Genomic DNA, 24,310 nt, shown 5'->3' with positions numbered 1-24,310 from the left:
TAGGAAGCTTATGCAAAATGAGCAACCCCGGAAGTGCAGTTGCCTATCAGATCATCTTTATTTGCTCAGTTGATGTGGATAAATGTATACTATATTAATTTCACCTCGTAATCCTTGAGAGTTATAGGGCTATGAGTTAGAGGCAAACAATAATAATAATAGTAGCTGACACTTATGTAGCCCTACTGTGTGTGGGGTGCTATTCTTTTATTATTTTACAGATGAGGAAACTGAGACAGAGACATTTAAGTCACCTGCCTAATGTGACACAGCTGACAGATGGCAGAGCCAGACTGAACTGGGCAGTCTGGCTGCAGTGTGTGTCCACTGAACCTCCAGGCTAACTACCGCTTCGCTTCTCAAAATAAGACCATTTCCCCCGCTCCGTGAGACAGGGCGAGTCCAAGTGCTCCATGAACCTGGACCTTCCTAGTTCTGTTTCTGATTCTCTGACCAATGCTGAATAATTTTTTAAAATCAGGGCTAATATTTATTGATTTCTTTGTGCCCTAAATCCATGCCAGCCACTGTGCTAAGCACACTGTTGGATTATCTCATTGAAGCCCCATAGTGGCCCTTCGAGGTGACTGCTATTATTTTCCCCCTTTTACAGATGGGGAGGTGTATTCATTTTCTGTTGCCTCATAATAAGTCACCACAAACTTAATGGCTTTAAAAACACACACATTTCTCATTTCATAGTTTCTATGGGTTAGATGTCCAGGCACGGCTTAGTGGGGTCACTGTGCAAGGTCTTGCAAGGCTGCAACCAAGGTGTCAGCTGTGACAGGCTCAGGTGTGTGCTCGCTCACCAAGTGCGCCCAGGTGACAGCCGAGGTCCAGGGCGGCGGCAGAAGGGTGAGAGGTGGCGCCTTCCGAGGGAGCCGCCCCCTGCAGGGTCCCACAGTGCCACCGAGAGGATGGAGAAACAGGAAGGGGAGCCGCCCCCAAGGGCGCCATCCCTCACTGGCCAGCCTTCTCTAGCTGCTAGGCCTTGTCTCCTAAGTGGCATTGTGGTTCGAAAGAAATGGAAAAGGAGTGATGTGACCGAGTCCATTCGGTCCTCTTGCCTTGAGGCCTGGTTGTCATTTGCAGGGAGGAAACTACAGCAAGAAAACTGTGTTTTGGGGGAGGGGAGAAGGTAAATAAGGTCTTAGGTTTTATATGACTTTTTAAAATTCTGCAATTTGACAGTGGTGGCCAAATACACTAGTCCAAAAGTTATTTTTCTATTGAGAAGAACAAAGAGGTGGATTTTTTCCCCTTTTGGTTCCGGTCTTTTCTCCCCGTGACAAAGCGTAAATCATGGACAGAAGAAAATAAGGTGGACCTCGGGAATCCTGAAAAGACTGAGAAGCTTATAGTCTTCCTCAGGAGGTGGGGGTGGGGTGTTTTTAGCTCTCTCTGGAACTAAAATGAAAAACATGAGTTGTAGGCCATGAAAAGGAGACAAGGCCAAACCTGAACTGTTGGAGCTGCCCCAGGCAGCCCCCCAAATCTACCATGAGAAACAGCACAGGGAAACTTTGTGCCCCACGTGCCCTCAGTAACATCTTCCAGGACAATGCCTTCACCCGGGAAACGCTCCAAGAGATTTGCCAGAGGTTGTCACCAAACACCGCGGTGAGCCCCCCACAACAAGAGCATGCTGGGAGATGGGAACTACGATGTGAACACCATCATGGCAGCGCTTCAGACCAAAGGCTATGAAGCTGTGTGGTGGGACAAACGCAGGGATGTCAGTGCCATTGCTCTGGCTAATGTCGTGGGCTTCGTCATGAATCTGCCCTCCAGCCCGTGCTGGGCTCCCCGGAAGTTGCCTCTCCAAAGGCAGCACTGGATCTGTGCTCAAGAGGTGGGAGGCGCCTACTACAACCTCAACTCCAAACGGAAGGTGCCCAAGTGGACCGGAGGCGAGAGCGAGCCCAGGAAATTTCTAGAACACCATTTGCAAGGAAAGAACTATGAATTGCTGCTGGTGGTAACAGAAGAGGTGGAAGCCCATCAGAGTTGGAGGACTGATGTGTAACGCGGTTCTACCCTCCCAGCCTCCCTCCCGTCAGCCCCTAGACCCCCCGTGATATGCTGTGGCCTGTACAGTGCGTCTGTCCTTGCCACTTCCCCAAACATCTCATCAAATTTCCCCCTCAGATTTGACAGTGCAATAGGATAGATGTGTGACTGTTAGAAGAACCAACCAGAATTGCTCATTCCTGGGAAAGGAAAGTAGGAGCTCTGTGCACTTAGGGCAAACAATGGAAGACCCTTGTTTACTTAAGAGAGGAGAAAGAAAGGTGGGTCCTAGCATATTTTCCCCTTTCCCAGGAAGACTTGACTGAGGCTCTGCGGAAGTTCGTTGCTGCTCTGACTCACCTGGAGATGCTGCCTCCACTTCCCCTTTCCTGGCAACCAGCGGGTCTGAAGACATAGTACATGGAAAGCGGTGTGACTGCCTTGAAAGACCCAGAGCAAAAGGGCCTCTCAGGAAGCCATCTCTAAAACCCCAGCAGCGGTACAGTGTGCCATCTCCAACCCTTAATGCCACCCTTTACTCCCCCCCCCTTTTTTTTGTGAGGAAGATTGGCCCTCAGCTAACATCTGTGCCAATCTTCCTCTATTTTATATGTGGGACACCACCACAGCATAGCTTGATGAGCGGTGTGTAGGTCCATGCCTGGGATCCGAACCCATGAACTCTGGGCTGCTGAAGTGGAGTGCTCTAACTTAATCACTATGCCACTGGGCTAGCCCCCCAACCCCATTTTTAAGGGTGGTTTATGGCCATCCTTGGAGTTTTTTAATGAAAAGTTATCTAATATTCCACACCCAGTGGTTGAACCCTGCAATATTCTAGTGTGACAAAGTAAGCTAGATACTTAAGAGGACTTGGCCAAAGCCAGACTGGGGCAGCCATGGGCAGCCTGTCTGCCTTACGCCAGCGTTGTCCCTGCCACTTCACTGCGTTGATTTCGGAGGCTCTGGGGCATAAGACAGGCAAAAGGGCAGTTTTCCAAGTTGACCGCCTCTGGCAAAATCAGGAAAAAATAAGTCTGCCTTCGACATCAAATTCCACTAGTTTGAGACGGAGTTGGGTGAGGAAAGTATTGTGAGGATAAGCTTCTCAGAGATTAAGAACAGTCTGAACTGGTAGAAGTCCTAGGCTCAGAGTCACTATAGTGACAAGAAGCAGAGCCCTCCAGTTGGGTGGTTATGTGCATTATGTTATAGGACCTGGGTTTGTCATCTTTCTGTAGATTCCTTTACAAATGGACTGAGAATTGACCCACCCCTACCTCTTTAAATAGTTGTAGGCCACTTTTCTCCCATAACTTTGGAAAATGAGAGAAGGAAGGGGAATAAGTGTCACACCACACTGTGTGTCACCAAAGTGGTTGTGGTTGCCTCCAGGCGAGTGGGCAGGTAGGGATGGCCTATCTAGCGCTTACACATCAATGGCCTTGGCAGGTCTGAGAGCTGCCCCACTGGCCAGTCTTCTCTCCAGCAGCAGGGCCAGCCTGGGGCTTGCATGTCAACCTGAGCAAGCTTGCCGGCATGCAGCTGAGGCTTCCTCCCCACTGTGACAGGAGTGCGCGTTCACACCAGCACTTCTGCACACGTATCTTCAATCCAACAAGGCCGGTTTTTTGTGCTGAGTAACAGGCCACCAAACAGCTACTGCATTACAGCCTCTCAGCAGCTGGCCGCAGTCTCTTCTGCACCATTTTCTACACCAGACCTGCTCGGCACCACAGGGAGCTCTTTACCTCTACACAGGGACATTCCAGCCACCACCAGCCAGAAGTCACAGCCAACGTTGCTGACTGTCACAAGCAGGACCTTGGGGCCGTTGGCACTGTCAGTGATAGGAAGCCATTTCCCAGTAAGAGGAGGAAACTCCTGTCCACCAATTGGCTTGGGCCCGTGCAAATGGCACTTCAGGGGAGTCCCCATGCCCCGGAAGTCTATGAGCCAGTGGGATATGCAAAGACGCTTAAACATTTCAGGGCTGGTTTCTCCATTCATATCCAATTCTGGGGCTTAGGAACAGGGACCCACGCTGATGCCCAAGGGCAGAAAGCCCCACTTCCTTTGAGGAAGGGGCAGGCCTGACCCTGATGCCCAGGAAGGGGTGACCCTAGGCTTTTTGCTTTTCTTGCTTATATTCCCTTTTTTGTTGGCCTTTTGCTGGGTTTGTTTACCAAAGATGTATTTTGTTTAACCAAATATTAAAAATGGAAAACTCCATACATTGAAGTTTTTTTTTTTTTAAAGATTGGCACCTGAGCTAACATCTGTTGCCAATCTTCCTTTTTTTCTTCTTTTCCACAAAGCCCTCAAGTACATAGTTGTATATTCTAGTTGTGGGTCCTTCTGGTTGTGGGACACTGCCTCAGCATGGCCTGATGAGTGGTGCCATGTCCACACCCGGGATCCGAACGGGCGAAACCCTGGGCCACCGAAGGAGAGCGCGTGAGCTCAATGACTCGGCCACGGGGCTGGCCCCACCATACATTAAAAACAACAACAACAAGGTGTCAACTGGACTGTGTTCTCGTCTGAAGGTCTAATTGGAGAAGAATCTGTTTCCGAATTCGATCAGATTGTTGGCAGAATTCATTTCCTTGAGGGTAGAGGCTTCTCACTGACTGTTGGCTAAAGGCCATTCTTTTCCACATAGCTTTCCCAGTGTTTCAGGTGGAGTCCTCCAGAGAAACAGCAGCAGTACGATGTGTGTGTGGGTGTTTGTGTGTGTATAAAGATGCTTATTCCAAAGAACTGGCTTACACAGTTGTGGGGGCCGACAAGTCTGAAGTCCATAGGGCAGATGGGTGGGCTGGAAACTCTCAGGCAGGAGCTGAAGCTGCAGTCTTGAAGCAGAATTTCTTCTTTCTTCCTCAGGGAAGATTTGGTTTTGTTCTTAAGGCCTTTCAAGTGTTGGAAGAGGCCCACTCATGTTACCAAGAATACAAACAAACCTCATTTTATTGTCTGTGACTTTATTGTGCTTTGCAGATATTGTGTTTTTTTACAAGACGCTCCACCAGCAAAAAGATTACGACTTGCTGCAGGCTCAGATAATAGTTAGCATTTTTCAGCAATAAAGTTTTTTTTGAAGAAGATTAGGCCTGAGCTAGTATTTATTGCCAATCCGTCTCTTTTTGCTGAGGAAGATTGGCCCTGAGCTAACATCCATGCCCATCTTCCTCTGTTTTATATATGGGACACCTGCCACAGGATGGCTTGATAAGCAGTCCACACCTGGGATCCGAACCAGCAAACCCTGGGCCACCAAAGTGGAGCACACAAACTTAACCACTACGCCACGGGGCCAGCCCCAAGTTTTGTTTTGCTTTGTTTTGTTTTTTGAGGAAGATTAGCCCTGAGCTAACTGCTGCCAATCCTCCTCTTTTTGCTGAGGAAGACTGGCCCTGAGCTAACATCCATGCCCATCTTCCTCTACTTTATATGTGGGACGCCTACCACAGCATGGCGTGCCAAGCGGTCCCATGTCTGCACCTGGGATGTGAACCAGTGAACCCCAGGCTGCCGAAGCGGAACGTGCACACTTAACCGCTGCGCCACCGGGTCGGCCCCCCAAATATTTTTTAATTAAAGTATATACATTGTTTTTTCAGACATAATACTATTGCACACTTAATAGACCACAGTATAGTGCAAACATAACTTTTATATGCTCTGGGAAACCAAAAAATTCGTGATTCCCTTTATTGCAATATTCACTTTACTGCGGTGGTCTGGAACTGAACCCGCAACGTCTCCAAAGTATGTAGGTAACCTCCTTTACTTCACGTCAACGGTTTGCAGATATTAACATGTCGACAAAATCCCTCCACAGCAACACCTAGACAAGCGTGTTATTGAATAACTGGGCACTCTAGTCTAGCCACATTAACACGTAACACTCACCATCACACCTAACGTAGCTGCTAGCTTTACTAAGCCAACAAGGAGCATCTCCAGAACCAGCTGGCTAGCAAGAAGGAGTCATATAATATAATGCAATCATGGAGGTGACATCCCATCATCCCCTCTGCCATCTTCTGCTGATTAGAAACAAGTCATGGGGGGGCTGGCCCGGTGGCGCACTGGTTAAGTGCACACATTCCTCTTCGGCGGCCCGGGGTTTGCCGGTTCAGATCCCGGGTGCAGACATGGCACCGCTTGGCAAGCCATGCTGTAGTAGGCATCCCACACATATAAAGTAGAGGAAGATGGGCACGGATGTTAGCTCAGGGCCAGTCTTCCTCAGCAAAAACAGGAGGATTGGCAGAGATGTTAGCTCAGGGCTAATCTTCCTCAAAAAAAAAAAAGAAAGAAAGAAAGAAACAAGTCATGGGTCCTCCTTGCAATCAAGGGAAGGGGATCACACAATTGTGTGAACACCAGGAGATAGGGACATCTTAGAGTCTGTCCACCACAGAAGCTAAGGCCCAGAGAGGTTAGGGAGAGGCCCAGGATCACGCAGTGGTAAAGCTGGTGGCAGTTAACAGCTCTGCTGGAAGTCCTGTGCTCCGCTCCTTGCTGTTTCCACTTCCACGTGCTAGCTCAGGTGTGTGCTAAGGTTCCCATCTTTTCCTCACATTCTTTCTCCAGAGAAGTTGGGCTCTCGTAGCTTCCTCCGTCACATGCAGGCTGAGGATGCCAAATCCAGGCCTCCTGGCTCCAGACTGTCTGGTTCTCATCTGCCTGTATTTCCACTTGAGTGTCAGCATGTCTCAAACACAATGTGGTGAAAAGACCCTCGTCTGGTCTCAGCCTTGGCTCAGCCATCAGCTCTCTGAGGACCCTGGCAAATCTCTGGACCTCTGCCTCTCTGTTTCGTGGACTCCAGTCTTCTCCATTCACTCTCACATCTGCCCACCACGCTCCATCCTCACTGTCTTTCAGTGAGATCTCTGCAGTAGCTCTCTGCTTCCACTCCTGTCTCCTTCCAATCCATTCTGCACAGCAGCTGGAATCATCACATCAATTGCTCCTGAAAACTTTTCACTGACTTTGCACAGCTCTCGGCATGAATGGCGAGCTCCTTGGTCTGACTTACCGGTCCCTGTGTGTCTGGGCTCTGCTTCACGTCTCCACTCTCCTCTTCTGGATATGCAGTTCCACGAAAGCAGCGATTATGCTCACTGTGGCTCCAGTACCTAGCACCAAGCCTGGCACCTAGGAGGAAACAACACATACCTGAAAATGACAGAAATGGACGTGTGAAAAGAGTGGGCTGAATCAGACAACACTTAAGGTCCTGGTTGTGATTCCTCCAATCTCTGTCTGCTTCATCCGGTAACACGAGTCCTTAGTCAGCCAGGTGTTATTGTGAATACAGCCATGTGTCACTTAGCGACAGGAATGCATTCTGAGAAATGCATTGTTAGGTGATTTCATCATTGTGCGAACATCAGAGTGCACTTACCCAAACCTAGATGGTGGAGCCTACTACATACCTAGGCTACGTGGTACTCATCTTATGGGACCTCCGTCGTATATGTGGTCTGTCATTGACTGAGACGTTGTTATGTGGCACGTGACTATAGATTTGACTGGACTGCCCTACAAATTATATCCTGTATTTGCATACAGGGCATATTGTTTGGGCCCGCACCCTAAAAGCTACAGTGTGCATCAAAGTCTAAAGTTAATCAATACCTTTACGTACCTTCCTCCTGGACCATAAGATACTTTAACTTCATTTATCCTTTATGTTGGACATTTGAATTCTCTTTTTTAACCTCGCTGGACATTATTATTTTTGTCTATATAATCAATGCTTGTTTAGATTTACGTACATAACTTTACTCTTCATTTCTTTTTAGAATTATTTTACTTTTTTTATTGAGATATAATTCACCATTTTAAGTGTACAATTCAGTGGTTTTTGGTGTATTCACAGGGTTGTACAACCATCACCACTATATAATCCCATAGCATTTTCATCACCCCCAAAAGAAATCCTGTACTCATCAGCAGGCACTCCCCAGTCCTTTCTCCCTCTGGCCCCTGGCAACCACAAATCTACCTCCTGTTTCTATGGATTTGCCTATTCTGGACATTTCATATAAACAGAATCACACAATATGTTGCCTTTTGTGTCTGGTTTCTTTCATTTAACGTGCTGTTTTCAAGGTTCATCCATGTTGTAACATGTGTCAGTACTTCATTCCTTTTTATGACTGAATAATATTCCATTGTATGGATACACCAGATGTTGTTTATCCATTCATCTGTTGATGGACATTTGGGTTACTTCCACTTTTTGGTAATATGATTAATGCTGCTATGAACATTTGTGTTCAAGTCTTCATTTCTTCTTGCATCTCAGACATTCCATCTGGGATCGCTTTCCTTCTGCCTGAATTGCATCCTTTAGAATTTCCTTCAGTGAGACTGCTAATGGCAAACATTTTTAGTTTCTACATGTTTGAAAATTCACTCTTGAACTGTAGGTCAGAAGTTATTTTCTTTTAGCAGCTTCAAGATATCATTCTACTGTCTTCTGGCTTCCATTATTGCTGTTGAGAAGGCTTCTTTTAAGATTTTCCTTCTATATGTGGCATTCTGAAGTTTCATTGTGATGTACAGTAGTCCCCTCTTATCTGTGGTTTCTCTTTCCGCGGTTTCAGTTGCCCGCGGTCAACTGGGTCTGAAAATAACACTGTGTCGCAATGCCTACATCATTCACTTCACTTCATCTCATCACATAGGCGTTGTATCACCTCACATCATCACAGGAAGAAGGGTGAGTACAGCACAATAGGATATTTTGAGAGAGTGAGAGAGAGAGAGAACACATTCGCATAACTTTTATTACAGTGTATGGTAATAATTGTTCTATTTTCTTATTAGTTATTGTTAATCTCTTACTGTGCCTAATTGAGAAGTTAAACCTTATCATAGGTATGTGTATATAAGAAAAAAAAAGTTTATATAGAGTTTGGTACTATCTACGTTTTTAAGCATCCACTGGGGGTCTTGGAATGTATTCCCCGTGAATAAGGGAGGACTACTGTATCTACATGTGGATTCTATTTTATTTATCCTGCTTGGGATTCTTTGGGCTTCCAAACTTGTGGATTGATGCCTCATCAGTACTGGAAAATTCTCAGCCATTATCTTTCAAATCTTGCCCTTGCCACATACTCTTGTCTTTTCCTTTTAGAACTCTGATTAAACTGTTAGACTTTTCATGTATTCTCCGTGTCTCTCATCCTCTTTTCTCTTTTTGCCCCTCTCTTTTGCACTCTGGGTCATTTCTTCTGCTCCATCTTCCAGTGCCTTTCTGGGATCTCACTTTCCCTTTTTGCCCTGGAAATTCCTAACTCCTGTCAAATATCTGTGATATTGTTAAGGAGATTTAACGAAATCTTCTCTACAACATTTGCAGTTGTTTTCAGGGCATGGGTTGGTCTGAATAACTTAACCCATCACTGCTGGAAGTGGACATCCTACCGTCTTCTCCTTCCCTCTGCTTGGTATATAGTCTCCCTTCCCTGCGGCCTCAAGGTGGAGCCATTCTCCAAGGACTGCCTCCAATTCCACCTTCTCCAGCCCCTCCCTTTCCTGCCCCTTTTGAGCTTTCCAACTCAAGAACTGGAACTGATTATCTCCTATTCAGTGGCAGCACCTTGGGACTTCTCTTGCAGTGTTTACTTGTCAGATAATTTACAAGTTGAGTTATTGTCTCCCACACGAGGTGATCAGCTCAGGGAAGGCAGGTATAGCCTCCACCATGGCTCCACATCCTGGCATATCAGGGGCTGTGGTGGGGATGGGGGATATTTGGGTTCAGAAGATTTGAAGCAGTTTCTGGCGTCTGACCAGGCATTTGGGGGTGTAGGTTAAGACCCCTTCCCCCAACACTGCTGCATTAAACTCCTATTGGCCCCAACGGACCTCCTCCCCAGAGCTGGAGGCTGCTGGGAGAGGGAGATTCTGGAAATCCCGGGGTTTGAGACCTGCCTGTGGCGGGCGAGGAGGCACGAAGGCGCCTGCATTGCCTAAGCACGACGGTAGGTGGCAGCACACACATTCCCATTGCAGCCCTGGGAGCTGTTCGCACACTTCCCGGTTGGGCCGGGACCTAACAGGGAATGAAAGAATGCCCCAAGTTGGACTTTCTTTTAGTCCCTAAGACCCAAAACAGAATACGGTAAACAACCTCCCCTCCAACCCTCTCCCTGTCCCCTTTTCCCTTGGGCCCCATGCTAGGCAGTCCCATCAATTCCAGTTTCCGGTCCAGTGTTGTTTCTTGTCTGCTTAATCTTTGACCCTGCTGTCCGGCCTTCTGAAATGAGCTCCCTTTCAACCTACTCTCCACCCATTCTTAGCTCAAAAAATTTTATTTTTTATTTTTTGAATTGGTTGCAGTGATCTTAAACTTTATATATGATAATAAGTGCCCCAAAAGGTATGAAAAAGAAGGAAGTGAGCATTAAACCAAGAGTGGAGCCCATCCGAGTACAGAGCCCTGTGGGACGCGCCCTGCCTCCTGTGCTGCCTGTGCCTCTGCCTGGAGCGTCTGCCCCAGTTTATAACACCCAGCTCTCAGCTCAAATGTCACCTCATCCAGAGGTGTCACCTGATTGCCTCTGAATTTAAAGTAGCCTCACCCTCTCTCACGTCACTGTCACCGTCCCTGGGTGTTATCTTCCCTGCACCTGGCCATAGCTGAAATGATCTCATTTGTTTACTTGCATATTGTCTGTCCCCTCCATTCCAAAAAGACGTAAATTCGATGAAGGGCCTTTCCTCATGCTCACTTCGGTATCTCCAGCACCCAGAGCAGGGCTGCTTCAGACTGGACACATGATAAATGTTTGATGAGTAAAGGAATATGCTGAAGAACGCACTCCGAGAAGCTGGGTTAGCATATTTGCCACCTACCATAGGGGAGTCCTGTGGCCAGCAGCGTTTTCTTTTTTCCTTTGAATTTCATTTGAATGCTTTTGCGCATTGCGAATACCGTGGGCGCCTTTTCTCCCACTGCCTCAATTCTATCCCGATCCACACACTCAAGTTCCCATCTTTCCTCTGGGTGAGCAGAGATGGACAGACCACGTCTGAATCTTATTAGCTATGTGACCATGAACAAATTATGTGACCTCTCTGAGCCTTGCCTCTTCATTGGCCCACTAAGGATAATTATGCTACCAGCTATTTGGGTTATTTTCAGATTAAATGAAATGATACCTACAAATTGCATGTAAATACTAAAATGTTTAATAAGTGCCACTGTTACTAGTTTAAGAGAAGCAGTGATGAGATGGGAAGGACACGGGGTTCTGGTTCCAGCTGGTTACTTACTATTTCTGTGACCTTGGCCAAGTGACTACCTGCTTGAGCCTCTGTGTCCTCTTCCACAGAATGGTTGTGATAACAGTGGCGGCTATTTAACAGTATTCTTGGGATTATCAGAGAAAGTTCCAGATGAAGGTATGAAGTGGTCTTACCTTTCCCTGCAGGAGCAGTGGGAGGGGGCCGTAGGAGGGGCCCAGGGACAGCCCCTCATGTAGCATGCAGCCACCAGGAATCTGCTCTTCCTCGAATTATACCCAAGAATCCCCAAGAGACACAGCTGGGCCCACAGGGCCCAGAGACAGCTCTTGGGGGCTGGCCCTGTGGCGCAGTGGTTAAGTTCACACATTCTGCTTCAGTGGTCCTGGGTTTGCAGGTTCGGATCCTGGGTGTGGACCTATGCACTGCTTGTCAAGCCATGTTGTAGCAGGTGTCTCACATATAAAGTAGAGGAAGATGGGCATGGATGTTAGCTCAGGGCCAGTCTTCCTCGGGGAAAGAAAAAAAGAGGAGGATTGGCACAGATGTTAGCTCAGGACTAATCTTCCTCAAAAAAATTAATTAATTAATTTTTTTTAAAAAAAGAGACAGCTCTTGGTTTCACCATCCCAATTGCCCCTCTCCATGATGAGAAAGAAACAAAAGCCTGATTTTACAGATAAGCAAGAACACCCCCAACCATGCAAAAAAAAAAAAAAAGATGGTACTTGACACATTGAATATTTCAAGCTGAAGGAATTTGAGAAATGGCATGTGCAAGAAGGGCTTTCTGACATTCCCCTGAAGCAGGTCATAAAATCTTCATGTGAGAGGTGCCCTCCCTATACTAGGAGGAAAGGAGCATCCTCATCTCTGAAGACTAAGGGGACATAGAGAGGAATCTGAATGAACAGGCCTTGACAGGTTCTCCCCATCTACCGCATCTTTCCACAACTTTCCACTCTTCATCAAACTTAGCATAAAACCACTCAGATTTCACCATTTCTTTGGGGCTTCATTTCCTTATGAAGCCTTCCATGTCACTTAAAACTTATGTTAAATAAATTTGCATGCTTTTCTCTTGTTAATTTGTCCTTTGTTGCAGGGGTCCCAGTCAAGTATTTAAAAGAGTAGAGGAAAAAGACATTTTTCTTCTCCTGCATAGCCCTCTAGCCATACTTACTGACCCGAAACTTCTACAGGCTGGGGGTTCACAGAGTCAGTCTCACTTTTGCCATTTGAACATGTATGTGAATATTCACTGCTCTGTTCTTTAACTTTTCTATAGGTATGAAATTTTTCAGAATAGATTAGGGAAAAATGTTAATGATAACAGAAAGACTGAAGAACCAGCCGGCCTGGCACTCCCCTCCGGGGGAACTGACCCGGGGGAGCTTTGTCCAGGAGGCCCTTTGCTCTGCTAGGAGTTTACCCCTTCGTTGCCCAAGGAGGTCCTGGGAGTTGAGTAGTCGTCTGCCACAACTGGGGAAATACTCAGGGAGTACTTTTGGTAAACAGGCAGTACTTTTGACCAAAGGTTGGAAGCTTGTCAACATTTTAATAACTGGTACAGCTTTACTTATAAATACCGGCTTTAAATCAGCTCTGATTCTAGAACGTGCTCACTCCCCATCCAAAAACCTACAATGCCTCCCCATGGCCTAAAACACAATATCAAAACTCTTTAGTCCTACTGTCATATTAATAATAATGATAATAGTGTTAACAATAGCTATTGTTTATCAGGAGATTATGACAGCCAGGGACAGTCGGGAACTTCATGTGAGAAGAGCTACCATCATCCTTCTACAAACTCTCTGAGGTGGGTGATATTCTCCCAGAGATACTGAGAAGGAAACAAACTGGGTGCTAAGGGACTTACCAGGGTCATACAACCTGGCTCTACTTTTCGTGGCTCCAGGAGCCAGGGCAAGTTTCTTCTCTCTAAACCTCAGTTTTCCCTTTTGTAAAATGGAGATAATCATATTTCCTGCCTCTCAGGGCAATGACAATTAATTTGATAATCCATGTAAAGTGTTTAGCATGGTGCCTGGTGTAGAGTCAGCTCTCGGTCCTTCAGTTCTGGAACATATTATTATTTCCTGTACTTTATATTCATGTATTATATTATCTCCTGTATTGTTATATTCATGTATTATTGATAGGGACCATTTTTAGTGACAGAGCTGAGTCTGATATCCAAGTTTCAGTTCTCAAACCTTAAAAGAAATGCTAAGGTCCCAGTTTTTTGTTTTTTGTTTTTATTTTTTTTCCTTTTTCTCCCCAAAGCCCCCCGGTACATAGTTGTATATTCTTCGTTGTGGGTCCTTCTAGTTGTGGCATGTGGGATGCCGCCTCAGCGTGGCTCAATGAGCGGTGCCATGTCCGCGCCCAGGATTTGAACCAATGAAACGCTGGGCCACCTGCAGCGGAGTGCGTGAACTTAACCACTCGGCCATGGGGCCAGCCCCTAGGTCCCAGTTTTTAAAACTTAAAAGAAATCTTGTCCTGTTCACCTGTGTCCCCTATGGTGCCTTGAGCATGATATGCAATAGATGTTTCTTTAATTGAAAACACACTACCTCTCTGGGAAAATTTTTGAGGAAAATTAGCCCTGAGCTAACTACTGCCAATTCTCCTCTTTTTGCTGAGGAAGACTGGCCCTGAGCTAACATCCGTGCCCATCTTCCTCTACTTTGTACGTGGGACACCTACCACAGCATGGCTGGCCAAGCGGTGCCACGTCCACGCCTGGGATCCAAACCAGCGAACCCCGGGCCACCGAGAAGTAGAACATGGGCACTTAACTGCTGGCCCCTAATTAAAAATATTTTTTATTGAAACATAATTGACATGCAATATTATATTAGTTTCAGGTATACAACATAGTAATTCAATATTTTAATACATTACAAAAAGATCACCACAATAAGTCTAGTTACCATCTGCCACCATACAAAGTTATTACAATATTATTGATTATATTCCCCATGCCTACAATATATCCCTTTAATTAAAAAAAATTTTTATTGAAGTATAATTGAAATACAATATTCAGTTTTTATATTATTGTGATTGTAAATACTTTTCACAGTCAAGCCATGTTATATAGTAGGATTACTACAATTACATTTTTACCCCCTGAAGATAATTCCTTTTTTAAAAAAATTTGCTTAGTTTTCTATATTCTTATCACTGACTTTCCCTTCCAAACACTTTAGGGAAGTGTAAATCTCTCCTTCAGACTCACTAGATATTCCATTAGATTTCTTTTTGTCTTGCCAACAGTCTTCCTGGGGGCCTCTGTCCTCCTGTGTCCTCCTGTTCTCATCTGGGTTGGGTGTTTTTAGGCCTACTGCACAATTGTCACCCTAGAATGTCTCCACACTGTCACCTGGGAATTCTCTTTGCTTCTTTCTCCGGTTGGAGCTCTGCTTTCTGGATCTCAAGTCTCCCTTTTTCTTGTTTTATTCCTCTGTTTTGCCGTAGAACATCCTTTAGTGGCTTCCAGAGAAGGAGGACGTGGGAAATAAATTTTTTTGAGTGCTTGCAGGTCGGAAATATCATTTTTTCACTCTCACAGTTGATTAATGGTTTGGCTAGATATAGATTTCCAGGTTGGAAACCATCCCCCCTTAGAATTTCCAGGGCATTACTCCCTACTCTCCTCCCCTCTGGTATTCCAATGTCCAATCCTTCACATGTGACCTATTTAAGAGGAAACCTTTAGGAGCTTCTCTTTGTCCTAAGTGTCCTGAAATTTCACAGTGCTGTACCTGGCACCAAGTTATTTTTCATCCATTGTGCTGAGCCCTCTCAATTTTGAAACTCAGGCCTTTTGTACCAGAAAATGTTTACTTTCTTTAATATGCTCTTCCTTCCATTTTTTCCCCCGTTCTTTCTGGAAATCTTAGTATTTAGGTGTTGGATTGATCTTCACACTTTCTTATCTGTTCTTTCCTCTTTTCCATCTCATCCATTCGACAGATCTTTAGTGTCTACTATGTGCCATTCATTATTCTAGGTGCTGCGGATATAGAAGGGAACAAAACTGAGAAAAATTCCTGCTCCCGTTGAGTTTATATTACATATTAAAAGTGATAAGTACTATGAAGAAAAATAAAATTAAGGAAAGAGGCTAGGGAGTTCAGGACACAGGACTCTGTGATTTTAAATAGGGTGATCTTACTGAAACTAACGTTTGAATAAAGACCGGAAGATGAGTAGGCAAGCCATGTGGATATCTGGGAAAGAATACTCTTTCTTTTCTTTATTTTTAGGAAGATTAGCCCTGAGCTAACATCCGCCGCCAATCCTCCTCTTTTTTTTTTTTTTTTTTTTTGCTGAGGAAGACTGACCCTTAGCTAACATCCATGCCCATCTTCTTCCACTTTATATGTAGGATGCCTGCCACAACATGGCTTGACAAGCAGTGCGTAGGTCTGCACCCTGGATCTGAACTGGCGAACCCTGGGCCACTGAAGTGGAGTGTGCAAACTTAATGGCTGCGCCACCAGGCCAGCCCCTCTGGGAAAGAATAACAGGTAGAAAGAACAGCACATGCATTCGTTCCTCAGTGGGGCAGGCTGAAGCAGGAACACGCCTGTGGGGTCAAGGTATAGCCAGGAGATCAGTGTGTCCAGAGACGAGGGAAGCAGCTGGCAGAGAGGAAAATGAGGTCTGAGAGGTGAGATGATGGTAGGTGGGCTTTATACTGTGAATGACAGAGAAAGCCACTGGAGTGTTGGAGCAGGGGAGCAATGTGATCTGACTGACTTTTTAACAGGATTGAAGCCAGGTATCTGAGGGTTACTGTAAATATTCAATAGGAACACAATTACCCTTTGTTCTCGTTCCCGACACAGACACAGATGAAAAGAAGTTAATCTTACTAATTTGCTGTTTTCTTGTTTAACTTGAGGGGTGATTCAAAGGTCACAAGGATTTATGAGCTTGTTTTGCAGAAGAAGAAGAAGGCCATTAAGGAAGTCACGATTAACAGATAACCAGCCCCTAGCTGGGGTTGATGCCCAGAAGTCTGATTGCTCAAGGGCTTATCTGGAGTGAAAGAAACACAGACTTCCCCTTTGTTCCTCTGAATCTCTTCCTCCCAAGCCCCTTAGCTCTGTAAAGACCCCCTGCTTTCTTCTTTAAGGAGGATTTGAGAGAACCTATCCTTCAGCCTTCTTGTTTTGGCCCATTCAAATAAAACTATCTCCACCTCCAAGCAGGATGTCTCAGTGGTTGGCTTACTGTGCATTGGGCATACGAACGTGAGATTAAGAGGTTCGGTATTAGGATCACCATAGCTCCTTTGAAGAGTTTAGGGCGGCAGGGTGGAAGCAGAACACTTAGTAGCTATTGCAATAGTTAAGGAGAAAGCAAAGGTGGTTTGGACCAGGGTATCTTTTTATACCGTTTTCTGGGATTCTGGGAGATTTCTACAGTTTTATTTTCTAATTCTCCTACTGAATTTTTCATTTCTGCTTAAGAAATTTTAACTTCTAGGGGCTGGCCCCGTGGCCGAGTGGTTAAGTTCACGCGCTCCGCTGCAGTGGTCCAGGGTTTCGCTGGTTCAGATCCTGGGTGCGGACATGGCACTGCTCATCAGGCTACGCTGAGGCGGTATCCCACATGCCACAAGTAGAAGGACCCACAGCTAAAGTATACAACTATGTACTGGGGGGATTTGGGGAGAAAAAGCAGAAAGAAAAAAAAAAAGAAATTTTAACTTCCAAAAATTATTCCTTAATCTCTGTTCTTTTTTTTTCGAATTCTGTGCTCCCTGATGGTCCCTTGTTCCCTGAGGTGATCTTATATCTCCGTGTATATTGATTCTAATTCTTTTGATGGTTTCTTTCGCTACTTCTATTATCTCTGGTTCCTTTGAATTCCTTTTTCTGTTTTTTTTTGTTTTTTTTGTTCTGTTTTTGGGTGGGTTTGTCTCTGTCTTTTCTGTTACAGGTTTCCTTCAGTGTCTGGTAATCCTTAGCTATCCATTCATACACAACAGCTGAGTGGAAGCTCTTGTGGATGGGACTTCCTGGATGATTGGGATATTTGAGTGGGAACATGACATTTATGTTGGGGAGACTCCACCCCTTCTTTCGTTTTTGGTATCTGTAAGTTTTTTTTCACTAAGTCAGTCAATTTCCTAGAGAGGGATCCTGTAGTCTCTTGCTAGGAGAACCCCGACTCTCTGACCAGAATGTTGGCTTTTACTAAATCTTCCCATTTTCAGCATGGTATTTCCTTCCTTAGCTGTGCCAGATATATTAAAGTCTCTCTGGTTCAGCCTTTGCAGAGGAGAACTCTCCAGTTTGTTGCCTGGGTGGGAAAAAGCCTTAGAGTCTAACTGCTTCCTAAACTGCCTTATAATGAGTTCTCTTATTTTCAGCCCTATCCACACCTCACCTTCAGTGATACCTGGTGATTCCAATTCCTGAGCCTTTCTGAGACACCTCAGAGTTCATCAATTTGTTTCTGGGCTTCCCCATTCCAGGACTTGGCTTTCTCCATTCTACTATGGCCATTTCCATTTATCTATGCTCTCCAGCTTCCCAAATGTTGTTGACATCTCTTGTCTGCTATTGTCCCTTCTTCAGGTCTCTCTGTCCATCTGAGTTTATGCCTTTCTCGTTCTTTTTACCATCATTTTAGTGGGTTTGGGAGAGGGAGAAGAGGTAAATACGTCATGTGGATACATGTGATTCAATGTGCCACATTTACCTTTGAGTCTCTTTACAATGTTTAAATTCTGTGTCCTGCTTCTCCTTAGATAGGGAGCTCTTTTCACTGCTTAGAACTGTATTCTGCTTGGACTAGAGGTTGGGTGAGGCAGAGGATAACAAAGGAGTAGAAAATACACACCATTTCTCCAAAAAATTACATTCCATTTGACTCTCTCAGGGTAGGGTAAGGGCCATTTTTCCATTGTGTGATTTCTGTCAACTACTCTTTTCAAAAGTAAGGAAGTCCAGCTACCCCTCCTATGTATTTTATGTATTTTGGCTAAGGGAGTTGGAGGGCTGGGTGGGGTCCTCAGGAAGGTCATAGGATGGAAAAATCTGATTCATAATCCACATGAAGTCAGTGCTGGGCAGGGACAGTAGAGATTATCAAGTCCAATTTCCTTATTTTACAAAAAGGAAAGTGAAGCCCAGAGTTGATTTGGATCAACTTTGCTGTCTTGAGAAATACTTCTCGCAAAAGATCGCTTGAAAATGCCAAGTTCTTAGCAGTCATTGAGCCTTTGGGTCTCCTGTTCCCTCCATGCCAAGGCTGCGGTCCCTTGCTCTTCCTCGGGTCAAAGGTCGTTTCAGAGATAGTCCCTCTCCCCACTGTACCTAGTTTTATTTTTTGTAGCACTTGTTAATACCTAAAACCAGGTAATTATTTTATTATTTATCTCATTTTCCCCGCTGGAATGTAAGCCCTGTGACAGAATGGACCTGTCCTATCTCGTTCACCGTTTAATCCTCAGGGCGAACCGAGATTTGAAACTAAGTAGTCTGGCTCCATAATCTGCGTTTTCAGCCACTACATTATACTGCTATTTGCTGAATAAAGCAGAAGATGGTCCTGCAAACAGAAGGAGTCAATAGAATTAAAAAGATACCGCACTCGGGTACACCAGCAGGTGGAAAACATCCGGACGCAAGCCCACTATGCCCCCTGTGCCCTTTCTCTCCGGAAGCGCTTGCAGCTCTCCGGCGCAAGTGCGCACGCGCGGCCGCCGGGGTCGCTCTGGGGCGCGCGCGAAGCGGGGACGCCAGGGAAGGTTCCGCCTCTGGGGCTGAAGGGCGCCTGCGCCGGCGGGGCTCCGGCCAGGACGCGCAGTCTCGCTGGCTCCCTCCCTCGCCTGCGCGCGACGGGTGGGCGTGGGAGGAGGCGGGGAACAGGGAGGGGAGGGAGGGGGCGGGTGTGACGGGAGGGAAAGAGCGAACTGGAGAGCGTCGTCCTGAGAGGAGTGAAGGCGGCAAAATGGCGGACCGCTTCTCCCGCTTCAACGAGGACCGAGACTTTCAGGTAAACACGGGCGTCGCCGAGGATCCGGGGAAGGCGCTGGCCGGGCCGGAACCTCCTCCTCCCCCGCTGCCCGCTCTCCTTCCTTCCAGGCTCTGCTCCGGCTTACGAGCCTGCTCGCTCTCCTCCCGCCTCGGATTCCTCCGGGGGCCTCCCAGCTTGAGGCGAGGCCGCGTCTCCTATCGCCCCGTATTTTCTTCCCTCTTACGCTCAGGCCGCCGGGGTTGCGGCTTCGGCCGGTTAGGGCTTCGGGACCCCCGCCTGGCCGCTGGGCGAGGGCTGTGCCCCCGCGGCCCCGCCGGGCCTGGGGAGGCGCAGGGCTGGCGCCCAGGGAAGGAGGGCTGGGCGGCGAGGGCTCGGGGCGAGTGTTGCGGAGACCCGGCTTCGGAACCCCGGATTTTGCTTGCACGGCTCTTCTTGGAGCCCTCCTTCCTCTCTCCCCACTATAATAAATAAACCCCTTTCATTGTCTGTTTTCCCATCTCCTCGCCGGCGAAAAGGGTGCCTTAGTTGTCAGACGCCTTCTTGGTTCGTCAACCATTGAGATTTCCCCGGGCGTAAATGCTGTTGTCATTAGGCCGTTAATTGGGTTTGGAAAACAGTGAGTTATAGGACTGTGGTCGATGTAAGCTTAGCCCCGAATCCTGCCTCGAAAGAAGCTTTGTAAGGAGCATCATGATAATGGACTTTCCAAGCGTGTGCTAACTAGTGCCAAAAACTGGATTTTTCTGTCTTCAGTTGCAAATGTTGTATGGAAAAATGTCCTTGTGATGGCAAGCCGCATGGAGGAAGAAATAAAGGCCAAATTAGAATAACTCGTCTTTTGGCTGTTTAAAATACCTTCCTGTTGAGCATTGTTTCCGCAGAAATCTCGGCGACTAAAAGGGATTTGGTAGAGATTGGCTAGTTCTAGGGTAAAATGCAACCTCAGAGTGTCAGAGACACCACCGCATTACTACCGCATATCCTGGCAACAGCAATTTGGGTCAGGGGATGAACATCAGAACTGAAGTTTTTATCCCTCTGCAAAGCTTCCTCAGAGTAACACGGGAATACTCGGGGTGTGTTTCAGAAGGCAGTTTGAATTCCCTGAGATGACTGGGTTGGTAAATAAACAGGTAAAGCAGTTAAACCAACACTGTTAACAGTCTAGTGCATAGAACGCTTATGAGAAGTTTTGCAGCAGTAAGGGATCTGAGGGCTGTAGAAAAGCCTGGTGGTCATGCGCCTGCTGTGTAGCCGCAGCACAATCCAGGATCTCAAGGTGTTTAAGAAATAATGCAGGTAGGGAAGTTTGAAGCAGTTCCTATTAGCCGTTTGATCCCTGAGAAAGGTGGTTTTTTTAGTGAGCAACCATAAAACATGAGTAGGCTGCAAGATGTGTGGGTTTTATTGGTAATTTTTAAAGAGACATGTTGATAACTAAAACCCCCAAGTGCTTTTCCAAGAGGGGGGAATTTCAAGGTGACCTCATAAAACTGGAAGTAGATAATATGACCAATTAAGTTTTGAGGGAAAATGGCAGGCGACCACAGAAATTCAGCAGGCTTAAGCAAACAGGATTTGCAGGGCCTTGAAAGAAGATTTTGAAGACTGGGTAGCAGAGTATGAATGCTGTCACTTGAAAACATTGAGAAAGCCTCTACCTTTTCAAATAAGGTGACTTTCTCTTCAGATGCTGTAGTTTAGTTTAGTCTGATGCTTTAGTTGGGTTTATGTAAAACCTGCTTTTGGTTGCTTGGTAGTCTGTTGAAGATAACTACATATATTTTAAGTTTATTTCCTGCTTTTATGTTGGAGTAACCAACTCCTGCTGTATTGGATCAACCAGAAAAATGTTTTTTTTTTTTTTAAATTCAGATGTCCTAGCATTATGAGTAAATAGGGTATTGGGAATGAAAATCTTTTAGACAATAATAAGCTGTTAAAGCCTTTGTAAATTATTGTGCTAACATTTCTAAAAAGCATTTAAAAATATTTAAAGGGATATTTTTTCTGGATGTCTTAATAAAGGGGAAAATAATAGATTGATTTTCATGAATGATGTCCTTCGATTTAAAGTTAGTGGAGAGAAAATGTAATAGGATGCTCCTGTGTGTAGTATATCTGGAGCATTTTTCAAGGTTGTTATTGAAAATTAAATGTGGCCTCCTTAAGGTTTTCAGTGATAAATGAGGTGAAGCCACTGAGTACTCTTGTAAACAAATCCAGAGTAAGTTTCCACACACTGCATGGATCCTGTTGCTTTAAATGGATCTTCTTATAGCACTGGAAATTTTTCTGTGTATCTTCTCTGGTGAGTTCTAGATGATTGTCATTTTCTTTGCCTTTAATTTGGCTAGCTAATTTAGAATTTGTAGAATTTCCCTCTTTGCCGGTTTACCATCAAGTGCAAATTTTGGAGAGTTTGAATGTTGTCTCTTGAACTTAGTATGGAGTCACAGGTGGGCTCACTGTTAGATTTTGTGAACACCTAGAGTTTCAAAGGTATTTTGTATAATAGAGTGAGGAGCTTAACTGTGGTACCCCACTTGAAGCACTTATGAAATAAAGAGTAATCGTTATCAGGGGCATATATTTTAAAACATACATTTGATAACTTCATTATAATAATAAACAGGTACTATTCTATAGGCTTTATGTGTATTATCTCATAATCTTCACAATAACCTTAGGAGGTAGGTACATTACTCCTGTTTTCAAATATGGCAGCTGAGGCACAGCAAGTTAAATAACTTGTCAAATATACACAGCTGGTAAATCGCAGAGCCTGGATTCAGACTCTGGCTTATTGACTCTTGAAGCTGTGCTCATGACTATTATCTCTACTGGCAATTATATATTTTATATAGCTGTAATTGAGTCATCAAATGGAGGATAAACTTAGACTTCAGAAAGAATAAATGGGCTTTTGAGTGAAGTGATACAGTTACGGTTTTTTACTCTGTTCTGTTTTGTCCAGATCTGTTTCTTGTTGGTCTCCCAAGGGCTTCTGGGGAGGCTTCTGACAGTGATAAATTACTCTGTGTCATAGAGGATATATTGTTAACTGTTGTTTTAGTTTAGATATTCTTTTGTGTAGCCTTCTTAAGTGGTATTTTATTTTTGGAAATCTTTGTGATCTACGGTGATGTATTTACTTTAAAAAATATTTTGAGAGTTTTGCCTACTCCTTTAAGAATCTGACCTCAATTTCTGAATGAGACATGACTTCTGCCTACGTGTACCAGATTAAGGCATATTTATTCACAGATTGAAATGTTACACAAACTAATGGAAAGTACATAACATAATTTACGCTAAAGATGTCTTCAGCACTTTGAATTACAGGTTTACCAAAGAAAGTTTTATTTGTACAGTGACGTACAGCTGGAAGGTGTTAAGATAGACACTGCTTAGCACTTTGTGTTGCGCAGCTATTAATGGGGATATAGTTGCGTGCTAGTGAGGAAATGTTCTTCAGTTTGTGTACCTGCAGAGGGCTGGGATTTAGAGTAGCCTCTCTTTCCTTCTTGTTCTGAATGTATTCTGCATTAGAATTCTAATGCAAAGGAACTACAATAATAGATCAGTGAGTGATAGAAAAATGAGAGACACACATATTTTAAAGGTCATAATAAAAATATAAAAATTACCCAAGAACTTTTTGTAATCTGTTTAAGTAGTGATAATGGTAAATAGCAGTAAGCAAGTCATGTATTACTTTTATGTAGTATGTTTGTAGGATTCTTCTTTGTGTTTCATATATGACACCAGGATGTGACCTTCAGTTAATTCTTAGTTCAGACCATTAAGTCAGGAGGTTTACAGTTTTAAAATACTTAGCTCACAGGAAATATACTAATATATATAAAATATACTAATACAATACTAACACACTAATATTTTCTGTGACGTCCTATGTAAGAGAGTTGGCATTCTAACGCAAGGATGCCAGAGATGACACAAGGGCAAGTGTTCTAATCTGTTTCCTGAGTCTCTCTCCCATCATCTGGAAGAGATGCCACTAGCTATGAAAATAAGTGTCAGCTTTACTTGGGATACTGAAACATTACTATTCCCTTTCTCATACATATTATGATAAGTGGAAAGGATTGGAACCAAGGCTGTACAGATTTCAAAACAGTGATGATGAACAGGCATGATTGTTAGCAAATGCAGAATTATTGGTTAGGATATTATCGGGATCAAGGGTGACAAAAGTAAGGTTAACATGAGGGAAGGCTCCCTGGTGGTGATTTGAAGGGTAAAGGGTATATATTTAAGGCAAAAGGCCCTTGAAAACATAACAAGGAATAAAATCAGAGAAAGACATTTATAAAAAAAGTTGCATTGGAGGGAGAATGAGATTGGCAACAGCTATCATCATAGGGCTTCATGTGATGGTATGCTTATTTATTTCTTTTCAAAGCAGGCATGGGAGACGAAGAAGAAACAGGTCTAGACAAATATACTATTAGGTTGATTATTACAGGACGGTTCTAGTGCTGTCAAAATTATAGAAAAATAGGTGTCCCTGTTGTATTCTCTCATTTTATTCTATACGTGTCACACAGTTCTCATTAAAGTTCTGCAGAGGGATTCTTTTATCACATTTTTTCAGGTCTTTATAGGTTATATGACCAGAACTAAAATTCATGACTTAAAATTTTTTTAAGCACATGTATAATTACCTATCCTGTTTGTGCTGCTTCCTAGCTGAGATACATTTTCATATAATTTCTATCTATTTGGGTACTTGATAAAATGAAAAAAGGACAGTCTGTTTTCTTGATGTGGTCAAGATTACCATTTTGTGAAAAAAAGTAGCAGAAGTTCATGAGATCTTGAATTACGGATTTGAAACCCGAAAGGGGTTTTGTCTTTGTTCTTATGACTTAATAAGTTTCTAATATTTTATTAATGAAAATTGATTTCAGCTTGAATTAGACATCCAGTTCTTGAATTCTGTTAAAATTCCTTCCCTGAAACAACTTGGTACTTTTGCTTGTATGTC

The 24,310-nt window shown here is 44.5% G+C and overlaps 1 protein-coding gene and 1 pseudogene across 6 annotated transcripts in view; both read left to right on the top strand.

The window, feature by feature from the left end:
* The first annotated feature begins 1,424 nt into the window (after positions 1 to 1,424).
* On the top strand, positions 1,425 to 2,029 carry LOC124246538 (josephin-1-like; annotated as a pseudogene).
* Positions 2,030 to 19,208: 17,179 nt separating this feature from the next.
* GPATCH8 (G-patch domain containing 8) overlaps positions 19,209 to 24,310 on the top strand; it is a 102,255-nt gene continuing 97,153 nt past the window's right edge. For 2 of the 6 annotated variants that reach the window (XM_046674901.1, XM_046674902.1), the window contains exon 1: positions 19,269 to 19,317. Coding sequence is in view for 1 of the 6 variants with exons in the window: in XM_046674900.1 (XP_046530856.1) it covers positions 19,273 to 19,317 (45 nt within the window). In the remaining 5 variants the exon portion in view is untranslated. Of the gene's footprint in view, positions 19,318 to 24,310 lie in introns of all 6 variants that reach the window. The other 4 variants (XM_046674903.1, XM_046674904.1, XM_046674900.1 and 1 more) reach the window with 3 other exon arrangements.

The sequence above is a fragment of the Equus quagga genome, chromosome 11 (genome assembly GCF_021613505.1).
Source record: "Equus quagga isolate Etosha38 chromosome 11, UCLA_HA_Equagga_1.0, whole genome shotgun sequence".
NCBI classification, from domain to species: domain Eukaryota; kingdom Metazoa; phylum Chordata; class Mammalia; order Perissodactyla; family Equidae; genus Equus; species Equus quagga.
The sequence above is the reverse complement of the archived record's forward strand: the minus strand, read 5'-3'. Positions and strand labels throughout refer to the sequence as shown.